This window comes from Panthera uncia, chromosome D2 (genome assembly GCF_023721935.1).
Source record: "Panthera uncia isolate 11264 chromosome D2, Puncia_PCG_1.0, whole genome shotgun sequence".
Taxonomy (NCBI): domain Eukaryota; kingdom Metazoa; phylum Chordata; class Mammalia; order Carnivora; family Felidae; genus Panthera; species Panthera uncia.
The window spans coordinates 54,767,816-54,786,494 of record NC_064818.1 but is presented as its reverse complement, the minus strand read 5'-3'; the positions used below and the strand labels follow the sequence as shown (position 1 = coordinate 54,786,494).

Here is an 18,679-nt window from a genome sequence, read left to right as displayed (position 1 = left end):
CTGTGTGAGTCTGTCACGGAAAGGGAGGCTTCTTCAATGGACATTCTGGAGCCAGGGGGTGAGGGCTTGCACTTATTGCAGGGAAGGGGTGTTCCCGGGAAGGAGAAAATAGGCCAAGCCTCCTTTTCCCCTGAGAGCAACACCCACCACCCCCCATCCCCTAGATCCTCTGTGCTAAAGCCTCCGTTTCCAGAGATCGGGAGATGGAAGCATTTCCGTAGGCAGTCCTGATCCATAGGAGAGAGAGGGTTCTTGGCCTCTGGCCAGTTCTAGAAGGGGAAAGACTATTCCAGTCCGCCTTGCACAGTGGGCAGTGAGCCTGCAAAGGAGTGGCTGCCAGCTCCTCAGATGGCATCTTTATCCCCATGGGCCAACCATCCTGAGGTGGGTCAACAGTTGGACCAATCGTTCTCGAGCCTCCAGCATTATCTGAGATTCCCTGTAGCCTGATAACCTTTAAGGGGAGGATTTTTGACTACTTCTACTGGCTTCACCTCAATAGCATATTATGTGCTCATCAGCATTCACCTCTGTTCCCCAGGCATCCTGTCTGTCCCATTACCCACCCTTTAAAGGACCCCAAGGTTCAAAGTGCTTCAAGCAGGCAGTGATGCACACGAAGGATAGGCTGCCCTCTTGTGGCCAAGAAGAGAAGCAGAGCCCATTCCGCATCCCAAACCCATAGGGCTACAGGATTTTGTTACTCAGAATTTTTTCAGCTTGTAGGAAGTACTCAGTGCAAATACTGTATAATCCCTAGTAGGGAAATATCTCATCAAAAAACATGAGTATTTCTGCAACAAATACACTAAGAGGAAAACATCATGGTTACAAATAGCTTCAATTCACACCAGTGTAGGGTCAGGTCAGGTTTTGGTGTCAAATGAGTCAATGAAAATATTTCTGGTTTTTAGAGCCCTGGGACCTTGGAAATGAGGACCTGTATAACTTAGGAGCTGTATCTCAGCAATTCCATGGAAACACATGGTTCTTTGTCCTTAAAACTGCATTCTACCTTGTCTTCCTTTCACCCAAGAAAACTAGACAAAAAAGGTCAGAATTGGACTTGTTATTCATACATTTGCATTGATTTAAATACATTACATACAGGTTCTACAGTGCGTTGGAAGAACACAGGCAGCAGTACTCTCCCAGCCCGGCCTCTCCTCCCTGACACGGGGACAGGGCCTGCGGCTGACAGAGGGCCCAGCTGTTCTGTAAGTGCCGCCCAGAAGCCTGCCCTGGCACTTCGAGGCTCCTGGCTCTCCCTAGTCCACATTCAAGGCAACCTGAGTCCAGGCTTCAAGGAGAATGGAAACATGCCAGGAAAGGATGGCCCATGCTCCCACCTGCCAGGACTGGGGCCAGCCCCCTCGTACATTGGACTCGATTTCCTTCTCATCACAGAGCTGGTCTAGATGAGGGCGATGTGCAGACCTACTTGCACAGGCTGGCTTCCCCCAGCCTCCTCTAAGACAGCTTAGGCTCTCTCGACGCCCAGGTGGGAAGCTTTACCGACAGGTTTGTGGAGAGAGATCTTTGGAGAGCCAAGCACAGCTGGGTCCCTTCTGGCCTCTGGGAGCCCTGCTGCTCCTACAGTCTGGGGGCAGGCACTGTCACAAGCATGGTCCCCAAGGTTAGATTCCAGGCCAGCTGAATGAGATTGTCAGGGTTAGGAGCTGTGCCTTTGTCCACAGGGCATGCGTACCCAGCTCCCAGAGACTCCTCCTGTCAGCTGGGGCCCACCCCCTGCCGGCACAAGCTGGCCCCTGGGGGCTAGGATGCAAAGGGACCAGCTTGGCCCAGCTGATGAGAGGGCTGCACATCTCTGCTCTGCCTCCTGGGCAGTGAGAGCTGGGCAAGCAGAGGGCACGCAGCCATAGTCCTCGCTCCCTTTCTTTGGTTGTTTTTCAAACCTTCAAGATCGTTTCTTTCCAAGACTGATTGATCAATCGCAGGGTGCCAGAATCTTGAAGTGTCCAGTAGCACAGAACTGCCCCTTAGCCACAGATGGCACCCTCTCTACTCTCTCCTGAGGCCATTCTTTGCTTTGGTGTAGAAAGGGCTCGGACACCTGGCAAGGGGGACAGCTGAGGGAAGAGAGACATGGAAGCAGGAAGATGCACATTGAACTGGGCAGGCTCTAGGGGACAGTGTGAAGGCCCTTCTCCTTTGGGCCCTGCCTTTCTCAAGAAGCCATGGAAAAATTGGCCTAGAACAAGAAGTCAGGGAGCAAAGGGAAGCTGCCGACTAGGAAGAGAATATGAGTCCCATTACCTCCGCCAAGCAGCAGCAGTGGTAACATAAAAAGAAGTCCAGGGACCTAATATCCTGTCCTCCTATGAGCTGAGATGCATCCCAGAATCCTCAGAGACCCACTCCAGAACCCAAAACTGAACCCCCTGAGGGAGAAGTGTCGAGAAAAAAAAATATCTGAAACAACAGAAACAAATAAGAGGACCGGGGTGTCTGTCACCAAGACTGGGGAAGCAAGGCTGGGATGTTTGCCCACAGACCAGTTACGGCCCCTGGCATGTACTCAGGCCAAATGGATGGCTTGTGCATACTGGGGGAGCCGCTTCTGCCCTCTTGCCTTTGCCTGAATGACGGGCAAACTGCAAGCCTGGACTAGAGACACTGTGTCCCTAGAAGGGCAGAGAGCAGAGCCAATCTCTACAATCATATGCACAACCACTAAGAGTTCTGGATCAAAAGTGTCCCCGCTGCGAGAACTGGATTGGGAGGCTTTCAGTCACCCTATTGCACTGGTGGGAGAAGGGGAAGAAAACTTGGCAAAAACCCAAAGGAAAGGTGTGGCTTCTGTCTCTCCCAACTGGTGAGTCACCCAGTTGCCCTCTGAATCACCCAGCTGCCTTGGTCCACGGGAGTAAGGAACTGTGAGGCACCTGAGCATCTGGGTCCATGCAAATTTAGGTCTGGATCAGAGGTTTCTGACCTGAGAGGATCTGGGAATCTGCCTCGGTTTTGCTACTAATATTTAAATGTGTATTTGTCTGTCTGTTTTCTGATGCAGAATATAATGAGGAATTGCCACAGAGCAGGGTGTCAGGGAGGGAAGGGAATTTCCCAGCCTGCCCCAGGGGATGCTGGAAGGGAGCTGCTCCTTCCCGGGCATCTGGACTACCTGCGCGGAGGCTCCAGCCCTCCCTAGCACTCAGAAGGGCCCACAGGCACACACTGTCCCTCTGATTGTGCTTCTCCCTGTGCTTGGGAAAGCCCTGAGGGGGGTGACGAGCAGAGAAGAAGGGCTCTCAAGGGCACTGCTCTCCACCGGCTTCTCGGGCTTTTCCTGCAACCCACCCCCAGGCTTCCTCCCAGCCCGAGTCTCGAACGGTAGGTCTCTGTCTGACTCTCGGGCTACCACCATGAAAAGAAGGGCTTCCGACTCTGAAAGCTCTGTGTGTAGGACTCGCTAGAAGACCGCTGGTGGGAACGGGCCGTCTCGACAATCACGGGTGGCATCTGGACAAGGTGCAGGGGACTCTTGTTGTCTTTCAGGGCCTGGGTCAGATTTAGGATCTGCAGTAGGAAAAATAAGATCAGTGAGGAAAAGACCAAGGCATCCTGGTCTGCCTCTGAAGGGAGACCTGCTGACAGAGTGCTCCCATAAATCAATACAAAAATAAACAACACAAAAATGAAAAACTATACACCTAGGGTATTTCCAGAAGTAGGAATATAAACGGGCAAAATACGAAAAATGGAAACCTCTCCAGTCATTTAAAAAATACAAATTAAAACAAAAACCTCCCATTTTTTCCCCTTCCCATTAGTAAGGATACAGAAGAAGAAGATGCCTCAGAGGTGGGGACAGTTCAGAGCCAAGCTGTGGGGCTGGACCCTGGGCCAGTTTTTCAGAAAGGCAAGCAGACGATAAAGGCTTAAAAGTGAACAGGCCCTCTGACTCAGCAATTCCACTTTTAGGAACTAAAGAAACAATCATGGATAGGCACAAAACACTTAGTTTCAACTAATACAGTGCAGTATTGTTTTTAGCGGTAAAAATGGTATAAATGCCTCAGAGTATGGGAACAGTTAATAATGTAAGGGCTAAGAAACAGCAATTAAAAGATAGATTTTATTGGCATGGAAAGCTGATCACAATGTCATTAGATAGCAAAGGACAGAGACAGGAGCCAGTATTATGATGTAAAGACTCTACCTTCATTTTCTAAAATTCTACCTACCTATCTGCAGAGAAAAAAATTCTGGAACTTGGCACTGATTATCTCTGGGTCAAGGAATTATAGGTGATTTTTATTTGTTCATGGTTGTTTATACTTATTTTCTGATTTTCCTACAAAGACCATATATTTGGGAAAAAGCCAACATTTCAGTTGGCTTCTCCCTCTACTGCTATCTTTTTTTTTTTTTTAAGGTTATTTATTATTTTGAGGGAGACAGAGCACAAGCAGGAGAGGGGCAGAGGGAGAAAGAGAGAGAATCCCCAGTAGGCTCCGCACTGTCAGCTCAGAGCCCAACATGAGGCTCGATCTCACAAACCATGAGATCATGACCTGAGCCAAGATCGAGTCAGGTGCTTAACTGACTGAGCCACCCAGGCACCCCTAATGCTGTCTCTTTATCATCGTTTTTGTGAGTCTTTTTGAGTAAAATTTTTACTTTGGAATAACTTTAGACTTACAGAAAAGTTACAAAGATAGTACAGAGGGTTCCTGTACACCATTTACCAGTTTTTCCTAATGTTAAATTTTTATAGAACTATGGCACATTTACCAAAAGTAAGAAATTAACAGTGGAACATTACTATTAACCAAACGCCAGACTTAATTTGGATTTCATTAGCTTTTCCAGTACAGTTCTTTTTTGATTTCAGGATCCCATTCAGGATACAACATAGCTCTTTACCAACTTTAGTCTGTTTTTTACAGACATTTCAGAAATGTGTCCATGGGGACACGTTTGCCAAAATTAGAATCACCACCATCTATCTTCTCTGACAGGAGAGTACAAAAGTGGAAGTAGTCTGATAATAGCCTGCTTGCTTGCTTGCTAAAACAGTTTCTTTTTTTTTTATGTTTTTATTTATTTGTTTGTTTAATATTTGAGAGAAAGCGAGAGAGACAGAGTGTGAGCAGGGGAGAGGCAGAGAGATGGAGATGGAATCGGAAGCAGGCTCCAGGCTGTGAGCTGTCAGCACAGAGCCTGATGCAGGGCTCGAACTCGCGAGCAGTGAGATCATGACTTGAGCCGAAGTCGCTTAACCAACTGAGCCACTCAAGCTCCCCAGTTTCTTTTCTTTTCTTTTCTTTTTTTTTTTTTTTAAAGATTTTATTTGTGGGGCACCTGGGTGGCTCAGTTGGTTAAGTGACTGACTCTTGATTTCCGCTCAGGTCGTGATCTTACAGTGCATGAGTTTGAGCCCTGCATCAGGCTCTGCACTGACAGCGCAGAGACTGCTTAGGATTCTCTTTCTCTCGGTCCCTCCCCTGCTCACACACTCTCTCTCAAGACAAGTAAATCTTAAAAAAAATTTTTTTAAGATTTTTTAAATTTATTTTTAAGATTTTATTTAAGTTTATTTATTCTGAGAAGAGAGAGGGGGTGGGAGAGGGTGGGGCAGAGAGAGAGAGAGAGAGAAAGAAAGAGAGAGAGGAGAGGAGAGAGAGGAGAGAGAGAGAGAGAGAGAGAGAGAGAGAGAATATCCCAAGCAGGCTCCACCTTGCCAGCACAGAGCCCAGTGTGGGGCTTGAACTCACAAACTATGAGATCATGACCTGAGCTCAGATCAAGACTCAGACGCAAAAAAAAAAAACAAAAAAAAAAAAATCAGACACTCAACCGACCGAGCCACCCAGAAGCCCCTTAAGATTTTATTTTTAAGAGGCACCTGGGTGGCCCAGTCGGTTAAGCATCCGACTTCAGCTCAGGTCATGATCTCACGGTTTGTGAGTTTGAGTCCCGCGTCAGGCTCTGTGCTAACAGCTCAGAGCCTGGAGCCTACTTCGGATTCTGTGTCTCCCTTTCTCCCCCTCCCTGCTCACACTCTGTCTCTCTCTGTCTCTCAAAAATGAATAAACATTAAAAATAAATTTAAAAAAAAAAAGCTTTTATTTTTAAGTATGGGGCATCCGGGTGGCTCAGTCAGTTGACGGCCCAACTCTTGATTTCAACTCAGGTCACCATCCCAGGGTAGTGCGATGAAGCCCCGCATTGGGCTCTATGCTGAGCACGGAGCCTGCTTGAGATTCCCTCTCTCTCCCTCTGCCAATCTCCCCTGCTCACAAACTGTCTCTTTAAAAAGTTAAACAAATAAAAAGATTTTATTTTAAATAATCTCTGTAACCAATATGGGGCTTGAACTCACAACCCCAAGATCAAGAGTCACACGTTTTACTAACTGAGCCAGCCAGGCACCCCTATGATAGCCTTCTTTAAACTGCCAGATATTGAAGATTTTCATGGTCAGGCCACAGACAGAGGGGAGGGTAAGAAAGGCTGGACCCTCAAATCACAGAGACACACGGCCTTTAAGCCACAAATATCCCTGGCCTGCAAACGCTGCCCATGAAGAGGCAGAGATACACCTGAAACAGAGGTGAGAAGTCAGAAGTGGATCCTATCTGTAATTAATTCTGTTTTACTTCATTGTTTTAGTATCTGTCAGCGTCCTCCACTGCTTCAAAGAGCCTTGAGCACAAACTCTGGGTAGAGAACGAAAAGGAGTTTCAAATGGAATTGGAGTGAATTATGTAGGAAACCACCCAACTTAAGAGGCAGGATTTTTTTTTTAAGTTTCTTTACTTTATTTGGGGAGGGAGGGGCAGAGAGAGAGGGAGAGAGAATCCCAAGCAGGCTCCATGCTGTCAGCACAGAGCCCAATGAGGGGCTTGAACCCATGAACCATGAGATCATGACCTGAACCGAAACCAAGAGTTGGACACTTAACTCACAGAGCCACCCAGGCGCCCCAAGAGACAGAGAATTTTAAACCTGCCCTGGCTGGTTCTTCCTGTGCTTCCCCTATTATTCTCTGGGTTACAAGCTGCCTTTTATGCATGCTGAAGTTATTTGGGGTAAAATGTCAAATTATCTACAGCTTACTTTCAAAAGATTTGGCCAAAAATAAAATGTATCAATCTATCTATCTAGAGAGAGACAAATTATACAGTTATATTAAAGAGAGAAATCAGATACATTTGTAGAGATAGATATTCCTCAGATAGATAACCTATAGAGATACAAGCAAATAGATACAGAGATAAAGCAAGCGTGGCTAACTATAATAACCGGTGAATCTAGGAGAAGATCCTACTTTACTAAGGTTTGAAATTCTTCAAATTAAAAAGCTGACAAGAAATCGATAGCACATATTCTGTAGCACATAAAGCTAAAGGATAAAATCTTTGAAAGTGCCATTTAAAGAGGCTTTCCCTCAGACCCCGCAGTAGATCTAACATCTGGTGCAAAGTCTTTCAGTAACAACTGGCATCCAACTCCAGCTCTCTGGAAGGTCTTTACTCTTCCCCTTTGGCTGAGGGCCCTCATATAGGCACTCTGTGATTACAGCTCAGGTACAGAAAGGGTTGTGACCTCCTTTCCCTGTGGTATGTCAGATTTCTGCAAGGCGGGGGCTCGTCTTGCCTCATTGTGTGTGACTGGTAAGCAAGTAAGGATGTGACCGATATATTGGCCACCTACCTGCTGAAATGAGCTGGATGCTCATGGAAACTTACGGTGTTGAGAGGGAGGCACTCTAAGTCGTAAGAGGCCAAAAGGCCCTCAAAGGACATTAAGGGCACAAGACAGAGAGAAAGATAAAATTGTACTCTCCCACCCCACCCCACCCCCCACCCCCTTTTGCCACTCTAGATAACGGCCCTGACCGATATGATGAGAGGAGGGTTGCTATGGTTTTGGCAAGGGACTGAGCTGGAAAGGGATTAGAGAAGATAGTATAATAGGGACAGAGGCAGAGCCTACACAAGGTTGAGAAGTTCATTCCTTTATGCTGAGTTCCATAATACCACAGTACATCATGTGGCTTTTAAGGTCTCCAAAAATTCTGCCAGCTTAACTGGGCCCTTACATTATTTGGGAAATGGAGGAAGACCACGTCACTGGTATTCAAGCAGCTATAATAACTGCAGCTCTTAAAACCTCTGTACACCCCACTTCCAAGGAAACATGAACTCAGTAAGCCCAAGAGTTGCTCTCACAAGAAGCCTTTACCTAAATGGTAGGTAGAGGTAAATGCATAATTATGACTGGAAAGACCTTCTTGACCTTTAAAGATGTGAGAACCTACCTTTTCTGCACACAAAATCATAATCAAAACCGCTAATACATATTGATTACTTCAATACACCACGTACTACTCTAAACCATTGATCTCATAATAACCCTATGAGATAGGAGCTATTATTAACCCCATGTTACATATGGACACACTAAAAGGAGGAGAGATTAAACAACTTCTCCAAGACCTCACCAATAAATGACAGAGCCAATAAATGACAGAGCCAGGATTCAAACACAGGCACTGTGTCCACTAAGTCATCCCACTATGCCATCCCAGATGTCTTTAAGACTTTAAAGTTGGGGCGCCTGGGCAGCTTGGTTGGTTGAGCATCTGACTCTTGATATTCGCTCAGGTCATGGTTCGTGGGTTTGAGTCCCATGTTGGGTTCTGCCCTGGGCACGGAGACTACTTGGGATCCTCTCTCTCCCTCTGCCTCTCTGCCCCACTTACACTCTCTCTCTCTGTCCCCCCAAAAATAAATAAACATTAAAAAGAAAGAAAGAAAATATCAAAGTGATAAGCAGAATGTCAGTGCTCTACAGAGCTTTAAAACAATTTTTCAGGCAGTCTTTACTTTTGAAGATCAACAATGAATGCCCTAGGGGTTTCCTTAGCTCTCTTTGAAGGTAAAGTGGAGAAAGAAGAAATAATACAACTTACAACGATAACAACAAAAATTATAACCACGGTCAATATATGAGTGCTAACCACATGCTAGGTAATTATTTTTATTGAACACTTGATATGCATTTATCTTATGTAATCCTTTGGCCAACTCTGCAAGGAATTATTATTGTCACATTTTATAAACAAGGAAACCGAGGCTCTGGCCCAAGGCCACAGGGGTTGTAAGTAGTGAAGAAGGACTCCAGAGGCTGGCTCTTAACCACCAAGGCCTATGGCCTGCCTTGAGCAACTTGAAGACAGGGGCCGCTGGGTAAATTTACCAATGAACTAGCCAGCAACAGGCACAAAGCTGAGCTCATAATAAATGCCTCACCAAGCACTGGACACCGTGGAAGAAGTGGGAGATTTGAAAGGGCTACCTTTCCTCACCCATGTGCTAAGTCAGAGTCACAAATATGTATGGCATAGACTAAAAGGGTGTAAAACACAAGCTTTACATTTACTCAGCATGAGCATATAACCCTCCCGGAGAGAGTCCGGGGATGACAACAGGAGGAAGTCCCAGGCTTACCTGTCCTCGCATGACAGCAATCTGCTTATGGAACTGGCCCCTGTCGAAACCAGGATCTTTCTGCAAAAGGGCAGGAGACGGAACCTGCGTGAATCTCTCAGAAGAACCCACTTTCTTCCCCCGATTAAAAACTTTCTAGTGAAGAAAACTTACATGAGGTTTATGAGGCTTAGTGAAGTTAGCTACCACCCTAAGAACTCTCTGTTTCACGGGTAAGGAAAGAAAGAACAAGTGAATATCTTTTCCCGAGTCTCATTATGAACTGTGTAGAACTCTGGCCTCTAGTGCTCCATTGGAAAAGGCGAGCTCTACAGATACACTGCAGCCCCGTGACACGCAAGACAAACCCACGTTGATTCATCACGGCTGTCAATTTTTTTCAAACCAACCCGAACTAGGTCTTGATGCCCACATGTGGGAATTTTGTTTGCTCTTCATTGGCCGACACAAGTCAGAAGAGTGTTAGCCATTCTCTCTTGGCTTGTATCAGGACCCGTTAGAAAAGCCATTAGAAATTCCTTCTTCCATATAGTTACAAGGTTGAGGTTCCCAAGGCTAACCTTGAAGAGTTCATATAGGTCCTCCTCCAAGTCCTTGACGAAGTTAGGGTCCGATATCTTTGGAAGAATCAGATCTTTGATCTCCTGAGAGAACGGGACTTTTGCCTGGGGCAACCAGGCCCAGTAAAAGGGATCTGAAAAGAAGAAAAGCAAAAAACAAAGCTGCCCATCTCTGTCCTCCACCTATCAGAGCACTGCCAAAGGTAGAACAGCCCTCTTACTTGACATAGGACAGAAAAGAAATGTCACCAGGGCTGTTAATCCTAAAGCCTAAAGAGTAAGCGAAGGAATTAGGATTCAAACCCAGGACTGCCAAATCCCAGAGCTTGTACTCTTTCCCGGACATCACATGACCTTCTAGTTACTTCTAGTTATCTACCAACGAGACATTGAGATGCGCCTTCTGAAAAGACACACTGGTACTGCAAAGGGGCTAGTGACCCTCTACTTGTATCTCCCTTTCTTTTTCTAAGAGTTTCTCAGTTATTACCAGGGCAGGGGCTGGCTTCGAGGATGTCACCAAGGAAGACAGAAAACATTGACGATAGCTTATATTTAGAAACACAAATAGAATAAATTATAATAAGATAGTCCTCAGAAAAAATGAGAAAAATGCAAAGCACAGATGAGAAAATTCAACTCTGTGCTTCTAACAGGACTAATGTCAGGCAAAAATGACAAGAGTAGCTTGCGTTTGGCAGTACTTGCCCCACGTGTCAGCTACTGTGCTAAATGCATGAGCTGCGTCATTCTACAACTTCTTAGAACAATCCTGTGGTAGAGGTATTATTATCTTCACCCCATAGATGAAAAAATTGAGAAGAGCAAGAAAAAGCCAGATCACAATGGTCTTGAGACTTACATGCCCTCCAGGAGTCAGGGTGTTTCAGAGGGAAAGCCAGCCCATTGTCGATAGCAGCCACCTTGATAACAGGCTCCTTCACTACCACCCAGTCTGTGTCCTGAAGAACAAGGAAAGACAAAATACTTAGGGTCCCACCTGTCTCAGGCCCTTTAAAGTAGTAGCAAAGTAGCCCAACCCAACCCCCTCAGGCACCAATCCTTATTCAACCTCTGAACTGGCTTCCATAGTTACCTGAGCTTAGTACATTTATGGCACCTCTGACTTGGCTTATTTAAGGTTCTCAGAGTTCCTTATCTAAGAAAAGGTACACTTCCCCAGGAGTTGCCACAGCCCTCCTTAAGAAGGAAACTGACAATAACAAAAGGTAACTCTAAGCCTTTCTTCCTAGGAAAAGGCAGTGAGAGTCCTGAGAGTATGAAAAGGAAAAAGAAAAATCAAATTCAGCCAGCCAAAATCCTTTTCTGTAGACCTGGACCAGATGCTACTTTACTGGTGACCACATTTTGCCATGAGATAAGAGGACCATGGAAGATAACAGTTGGTTACTCTTGCACAAGAGAGTTTCTTGCCATTTCAGGGACAGGTGAAAAGGAAAAGGACAAGAGCCGAATGCAAAGAGTGGGGTGGGCTACCTGTGATGGCCTGTCAGACACTCCCATGACTGTCTACCTGGCTCCATGCCTCAGGCTCACAGGTGCCATCACAGAAACAGGGATTGTGGGTCCAGGATACTGGCATCAGAATCCCCTAGGGTACCTTATTAAAAGTGCGGAATCCTAAGTTTTACTCCAGACCTAGTGGGGGAAAGCCTTGAAGAATCTGTGCTATTTTTAATAAGGCTTCCAGGTAATTCTGATATGTACAAAATATGAAAACCACTATTAGAGAAGAAAGTAAAAACACTATGAGGATGTGTTAACTAACCTTGCTGTGGTAAATAAACATTTTGCAAAATATACATTCATCAAATCACTACGTTGTACATCTTAAACCTGTACAATGTTATATGTCAATTATATTAAAAGCTAGACAGGGGCGCCTGGGTGGCTCAGTCGGTTAAGCTTCCAACTTCAGCTCAGGTCACGATCTCGCGGCCCGCGAGTTCGAGCCCCGCGTCGGGCTCTGGGCTGATGGCTCAGAGCCTGGAGCCTGCTTCCAATTCTGTGTCTCCCTCTCTCTCTCCCCCCCCCCCCCCCGTTCATGCTGTGTCTCTCTCTGTCTCGAAAATAAATAAACATTAAAAAAAAAATTTTTTTTTAAATAAAAATAAACGCTAGACAAAAAAACTACTATAAGGATAGAAGTCAACCTCATTCTCCTATTCCACTAAATTTTTTTTTTTTTAATGTGCAGCCTGAGCAGGACTAGAAAAGCATGGTAGAATATGAAAGCAATGAGAGAGTAAGGGAAATTGCAGGAAGCGGCTTTTTCTAAACTGATGGTTCTGTGGAATTATGGTCTATTGTGAGAAAAGTATTCTAAAAAGTTTAGAAATCATGGGCCAAACAAAATTAAATAGGTTAATTTAATGGACTACTTCTCAGACCTTTACTACACTACTATGCAATGTGAATCTCCAAGAAAAGCATAAAGTATGTAATATATTCCAAACTTATTTCGAATTTTCTTCTACCTCTATTAACATTATTCAATAGGATATTCCTTAAAAAACAGATTGAGAGGGGTGCCTGGGTGGCTCAGTCAGTTAAGCATCTGACTTTGGCTCAGGTCATGATCTCACAATTCATGGGTTTGAGCCACACATCGGACTCTGTGCTGACAGCTCAGAGCCTGGAGCCTGCTTCAGATTCTGTCTGTCTTTCTCTCTCTCTGCCCCTCCCCCCTCACACTCTGTCTCTCAAAAATGAATAAACATTAAAAAAAATTTAAATAAAAAAAAAACAGATTGAGAAAACCTCTATCAAATATTAACCTATCAATTTTAAACACATGTGCTATCCTGATTCTTCTCAACTTATATGACCTAATTTCTGATTATTATATGCTTCTACATTATGCATATACACTACCTCATCCTCTTCTTCAAGACATAGATCAACCTCTTACCCGAGAGCTAGAACTATCCATTGGACAGTCATATTTAATCAGCCAGTTGTCATTGCCTCGATCTGTGAACAGAAACATGATGTTAGAAAAAACTGGGGTGATTTTCACTTTCAGTAATAATGGACTACATATTTTGGACACTTGGACCAATCATTCCACTGAGAACAACTAGAAAACATTGATAAAGTATTTTTATTTTTTTAATTTTTATTTTGTAGAGTGTGTGAGCAGGGGAGGGAGGGGGGAGGGAGGGAGGGAGGGAGGGAGGGAGAAAGAAAGAAAGAGAGAGAGAGAGAAAGAAAGAAAGAGAAAGAAAGAAAGAAAGAAAGAAAGAAAGAAAGAAAGAAAGAAAGAATTTTAAGCAGGCACCATGCTAGGTGTGGACACAGGGCTCAATCCCACGAGCTTGGGACCATGACCCGAGCTGAAATCAAGAGTCAGACGCTCAACCAACTAAGATACCCAGGCGTCCCAATAAAATATTTTTAGATCGCTTTAAGATATCAGAGGTTTGAATAAGTCCATTAAGAGTTAAAATGTCAAGATCTGGGAGAGAAAGGAAATTCAGACAGAAGAGTCTAGCATTTGTGGCTTCTTTTCTCCTAGAGCACCTGCTGATTTGGGAAGAGGTGGCTAAGAGGTTGAGAGGTAGAAGAACAGTGTTCTAATAGTCTTGTGAAGCTAGGGAGAAAAAATCATAGTCCAGTGACTGATACAGGGAGGAGACCCTCGTAAATCACCCATGCTTTGGGTTGAAACCTGAAGGACTACACCTTGGAACTAAGCAGAGTTTCCCTTTAATACCTGAAATTAAAGTGAATCTGGATTGCTGGTACCCTTAGCTGCTTGCCAAAACAAACATCATCTTCTACACAGATGCACTACACATCTTCTACTACTTTCTGCATCCTAGGCCTCCAAATATTTTTACCATTTTTGATATATAATATCTGACAATCAAAATAACTAGGTAAAGAGACAGGATGACATGGCTAAAAACAAAGGAAACAGAAAATTAAAACAAACCTAGAGGGGCTCCAAACAATGAAGATACAGGCTCTTAAATATTTAACATAAAATCCTTACTATTTAAGAAGATAAAAGGCAAGATTGATAATATTAGTAGAAAACAAGACCATAAAAAAGAATCAAATAGAAATTCAAGAACTGAAAAATATGGTTACCAAATTGAGAACTCAATAGATGAGTTTACCATTAGACTGTGCCAAAGACAGAAGTAATGATCTGAAAGACAGGTCATAAGAAAAGAGCAAAACAAAGCACCCAGGAAAAATGTGACTGGATTCTCAGAAGGAGTGGAGGAAAAAATGGGCGGAAATAATTATTTAAAGAGAGAATAGCTGAGAATCTTCCAAAAGTGACAAAAGGTCAAACTGTTGATTCAAGGAAAACTGAATCCCTAATAGGATAAATACAAATAAAACTATACCAAGCATATTGTAGTAAAAATTTTGAAAACCAACTACAGGGGACATCTCACAAAGAGCTAGAGAAAAAGAGAGATTACCTTCAAATAAACGGCAATAATACAAGGACAAGTGACTTCTCCACAGAAATCATGGGAGTAAGACGACAATGGAATATTTGTTTTTTTAACTACTGAAAGAAAATAGCTGCCAATCCCAAATCCTATACCCAGCAAAAATAGCCTTCAAAAAATGAAGGTGAAATAATGACATTTTCAGACAAACAAAACCAAAATTCATCACCAGCAGACTAGTGCTAAAATATTCTCTAAGTCAAAAGAAAATTATCCCAAATAGAACCTTGGAGATACAGGAAGATTTAAAGAGCAATAAAATGGGTAAATATATTAGTAAATCTAGATAATTATTATTAGTTTTGTTGGAGTGTAATAGTATTTTTTTAAAAGAGTTGTTTTTTAGACACATACTGAAATAATTAGGATTAAATTTATACCTGAAATTACCTTAAAATAATAAAAGAAGGTAACTAAATGGAAGTGTGAATGGGACAGGATTAGTCATGGACCAATGATTGTTAAGGCCGGAATAACCAGTTCATGCAGGTTCACTATTCTGCTTATTTGTATATGCTCAAAAGTCTCCATAATTATATTAATAACAGTAACAATAATGACAATACCATCTTAATAGTTTTATAGAAATGTGGTTTTACATATGCACATACATGCAGACACATATACATATATATGCATATATGATTAAAACATATGACATTTATAGTATAAAAGTCTGGAGATAGGTAAATGAAGCTAAGGGTTTCTACCAATTAGTATTAGATTTTGGGAAATCAAGGATTCACATGGTAATCTTTAGAGTAACACCAAAAAAAAAAAGAAAAGAAAAAAAAGAAAAGAGTATACAGCTTCTGAGCTAAAAGAGGGGAGAAATGAAGTAAGTATAAAATAATTTAAGAGAAAGCAAGAAAGAGGGGAAAAAAGATCAGTGGAAGAAGGGGAAGAAAAAAAAGGCACAAACATAGAAAGCACATAAGATGGTAGATTTTCATCTATATGTACATTATATATAAACTAAATGTTCTAAAACTAAAATATAACAATTGTTTCACTGAATGAATAAAACTGATAAACTTTTAGCTATTTAGATTAAGAAAAAAATATACAAGACTGAAATTGCTAAAATCAGAAACAAAAGTAGGGACATTACTACCAATTCTACCAAAATAAGAAGGATTTTAAGTGAGTACTATAATAGGGGAGCCTGGATGGCTTAGTCAGTTAAATGTCAGACTCTTGATTTTGGCTCAGGTCATGATCTCAAGGTCATGAGATAGAGCCCCAAATGGGGCTCTGCATTAGGTATGGAGCCTGCTTAAGATTCTCTACCTCTCCCTCTACCCCTCCCCATTACGCTCTTTCTAAATCAAAAAGAGAGAGAGAGAACTATAGGAAACTGTATGCCAACAAACTGGAAAACCTAGATGAAATGGACAAATTCCTAGAAACACAAAATCTACCAAGACTACATCATGCAGAAATAGAATATCAGAATAGACTATAACCAGTAAGGAGACTGATTCTGTAACCAAAAGTCTCCTGACAAACAATAGCCCTGGACCTGATGGCTTCATTGGTAAAGTCTACCAAACACTTAAAGAAGAACTAACACCAATTCTCCTCAAAATTTTCAAAAATTTGAAGAGGAGGCAACATTCTAAACTCATTCTATGCGACCAGCCTTACCTTGATACCAATACCCAACAAAGATACTACAAGAAAACTGCAGACCAATATCTCTTACAAATATTGATGCAAAAATCCTCAACAGAATACTAGCAAACTGAAATCAGCAACATTATTAGAAAGATTTTATACCATGACCAAGTGGGTTTTATTGCTGGAAAGTAAATATGGTTCAACATATGAAAATTGATCAGTGTGATATACCACATTAACAGAATGAAGGATAAAAAATCGCACATGATCATCTCAACTGATGCAGAAAAAGCATTTGACAAAATTCAATATCTTTTCATAATAAAAACACTTAAAATGGGATAGAAGAAAACTACCTCAATATAAGTCATAAATGAAAAGTTCACAGCAAACATCATACTCAATGGTAAAAGACTAAAAGCTTTTTCTCTAAGATCTAGACAAGGCAAGGATGCCCACTTTCAACATTTCTGTCCAACACAATACTGGAAGACCACAGTAATTATGCAAGAAAAAGAAATAAAAGACATCCACATTTGAAAGAAAGAGGTAAAATTATCTGTTTGCAGATGATATGATGTTATATATAGAAAAGTCTAAAGATGACATACCAGAAAAACACCAGAACTAATAAGTAAACTCAGCAAAGTATCAGAATACAAAGTCAACACACAAAAATCATTTGCATTTCTATTTACCAACAATGAGCAATCCAAAAAAGCAAATTAAGAAAACAATTCCACTTAGCATCAAAAAGAATAAAATACTTAAGAATTAATTTAACCAAGGAGGTGAAAGACTTGTATAATAAAAACGACAAGGGGCGCCGGGGTGCCCACTCTTGACTTCTGGCTCAGGTCATGATCTCATGGTTCATGGGTACGAGCCCTGTGACAGGCTCTGCACTGGCAGCTCGGGGCCTGCCTTGGGATTCTGTCTCCCTCTCTTTGCCACTTCCCCCACTTGCCCTCTCAAAAACAAAAAACAAAAAATAAAAAACAAAACTACAAACATTGCTGAAAGAAATTAAAGAAGACATAAATAAATGGAAAGACACCCCATGTTTATACACTGGAAGACTCAATACTGTTAAGATGTCAATATTACTCAAAGCAATCTAGAGATCTAATGCAATTACTATCAAAATCCCAATGATGTTTTTTGCAGAAACAGAAAAACTCATCCTAAAATTCATATGGAATCTCAAGGGACCCCAAATAGACAAAGCAATCCAGAAAGAGAAGAACAAAGCTGGGGGACTCATACTTCCTCCAAAACTTTCAAGCTTACTATAAACTATATTTATTACAAAACTTACTACAAAGCTATAGTAATCACAATAGTGTGGTACTAGCATAAAGACAAACATATAGATAAATTAAATAGATAAATGTAAAACAATAGATTCTAGACATAAACCTTTGCATATGTGATCAAATGGTTTTCAACAAGGGTGACAGGACCCTTCAGCAGGGAAAATCAGTCTTATAAACAAATGGTGCTGGGGAAACTGGATATCCACACACCGAAAATGAAGTTGGACCCTTACCTCACATCATACACAAAAAATTAACTCAAAATTCATCCATGACCTAAATCTAAGACCAAAAACTATAAAATTCTTAAGACAAAAATGTAAGACAAAAGCTTCATGGCATTAGATCTGGCAGTAATTTCCTACATATGACACCAAAGGCACAGACAAAAATTAAGAAATGGACAAACTGGACTTCATGAAAACTTTAAAATTAATTTCATTGAGGTGGCTCAGTTGGTTAAGTGTGTGACTCTTGATCTTGGCTCAGGTCATGATCTCATGGTTCGTGAGACTGAGCCCTGAGATGGGCTCTGCACTGATAGCACAGAGCCTACTTGGGATTCTCTCCCTCCCTCTCTCTCTGCCCCTTCTCCGCTTGTGCTCTGTCCCTCTCTCTCTCAAAATAAACAAACTTAAAAAAATAATTAAAAAAATAAAAATTAGTTGCATCAAAAGATTCTACCAACAGAATAAAAAGGCAACCCACAGAATGTGAGGAAATATTTGCAAGTCATGTATTTGAGATGGAATTAATGTCCAGAATATATAAAGAATTCCTACAACTCAACAACAAAACAACCTGACTCAAAGATGGGTAAAGGACTTGAATAGTTATTTCTCCAAAGATATGCAAATGGCCAAAAAGTACATGAAAAGATGTTCACAACATCACTAATCATTAGGAAACGCAAATCAAAACTACAATGATATGCCACCTTATACCTATTAGGATGACTGTGATCTAAAAGCAAAAGGAGTGGTGTCTGGGTGGCTTAGTCGGTTAAGAGTCTGACTTCGGCTCAGGTCATGGTCTCACGGTTCGTGGGTTTGAGTGCCGGATCGGACTCTGTGCTGACAGCTCAGAGCCTGGAGCCCGCTTTGGGTTCTGTGTCTCCCTCTCTCTCTGCCCTTCCCCTGCTCATGCTCTGTCTCTCAAATAACATAACATAACATAACATAACATAACATAACATAACATAACATAAC

The 18,679-nt window shown here is 42.2% G+C and overlaps 1 protein-coding gene across 1 annotated transcript in view; it reads right to left on the bottom strand.

Annotated features, from left to right (window-relative positions):
- Window positions 1–1,054: 1,054 nt before the first annotated feature.
- PI4K2A (phosphatidylinositol 4-kinase type 2 alpha) overlaps window positions 1,055–18,679 on the bottom strand; it is a 32,796-nt gene continuing 15,171 nt past the window's right edge. Inside the window, 5 exon segments of the mRNA XM_049645520.1 lie at window positions 1,055–3,540; window positions 9,483–9,542; window positions 10,043–10,176; window positions 10,905–11,004; window positions 12,975–13,036. Coding sequence (XP_049501477.1) covers window positions 3,379–3,540; window positions 9,483–9,542; window positions 10,043–10,176; window positions 10,905–11,004; window positions 12,975–13,036 — 518 coding nt within the window. The 3' untranslated portion in view covers window positions 1,055–3,378.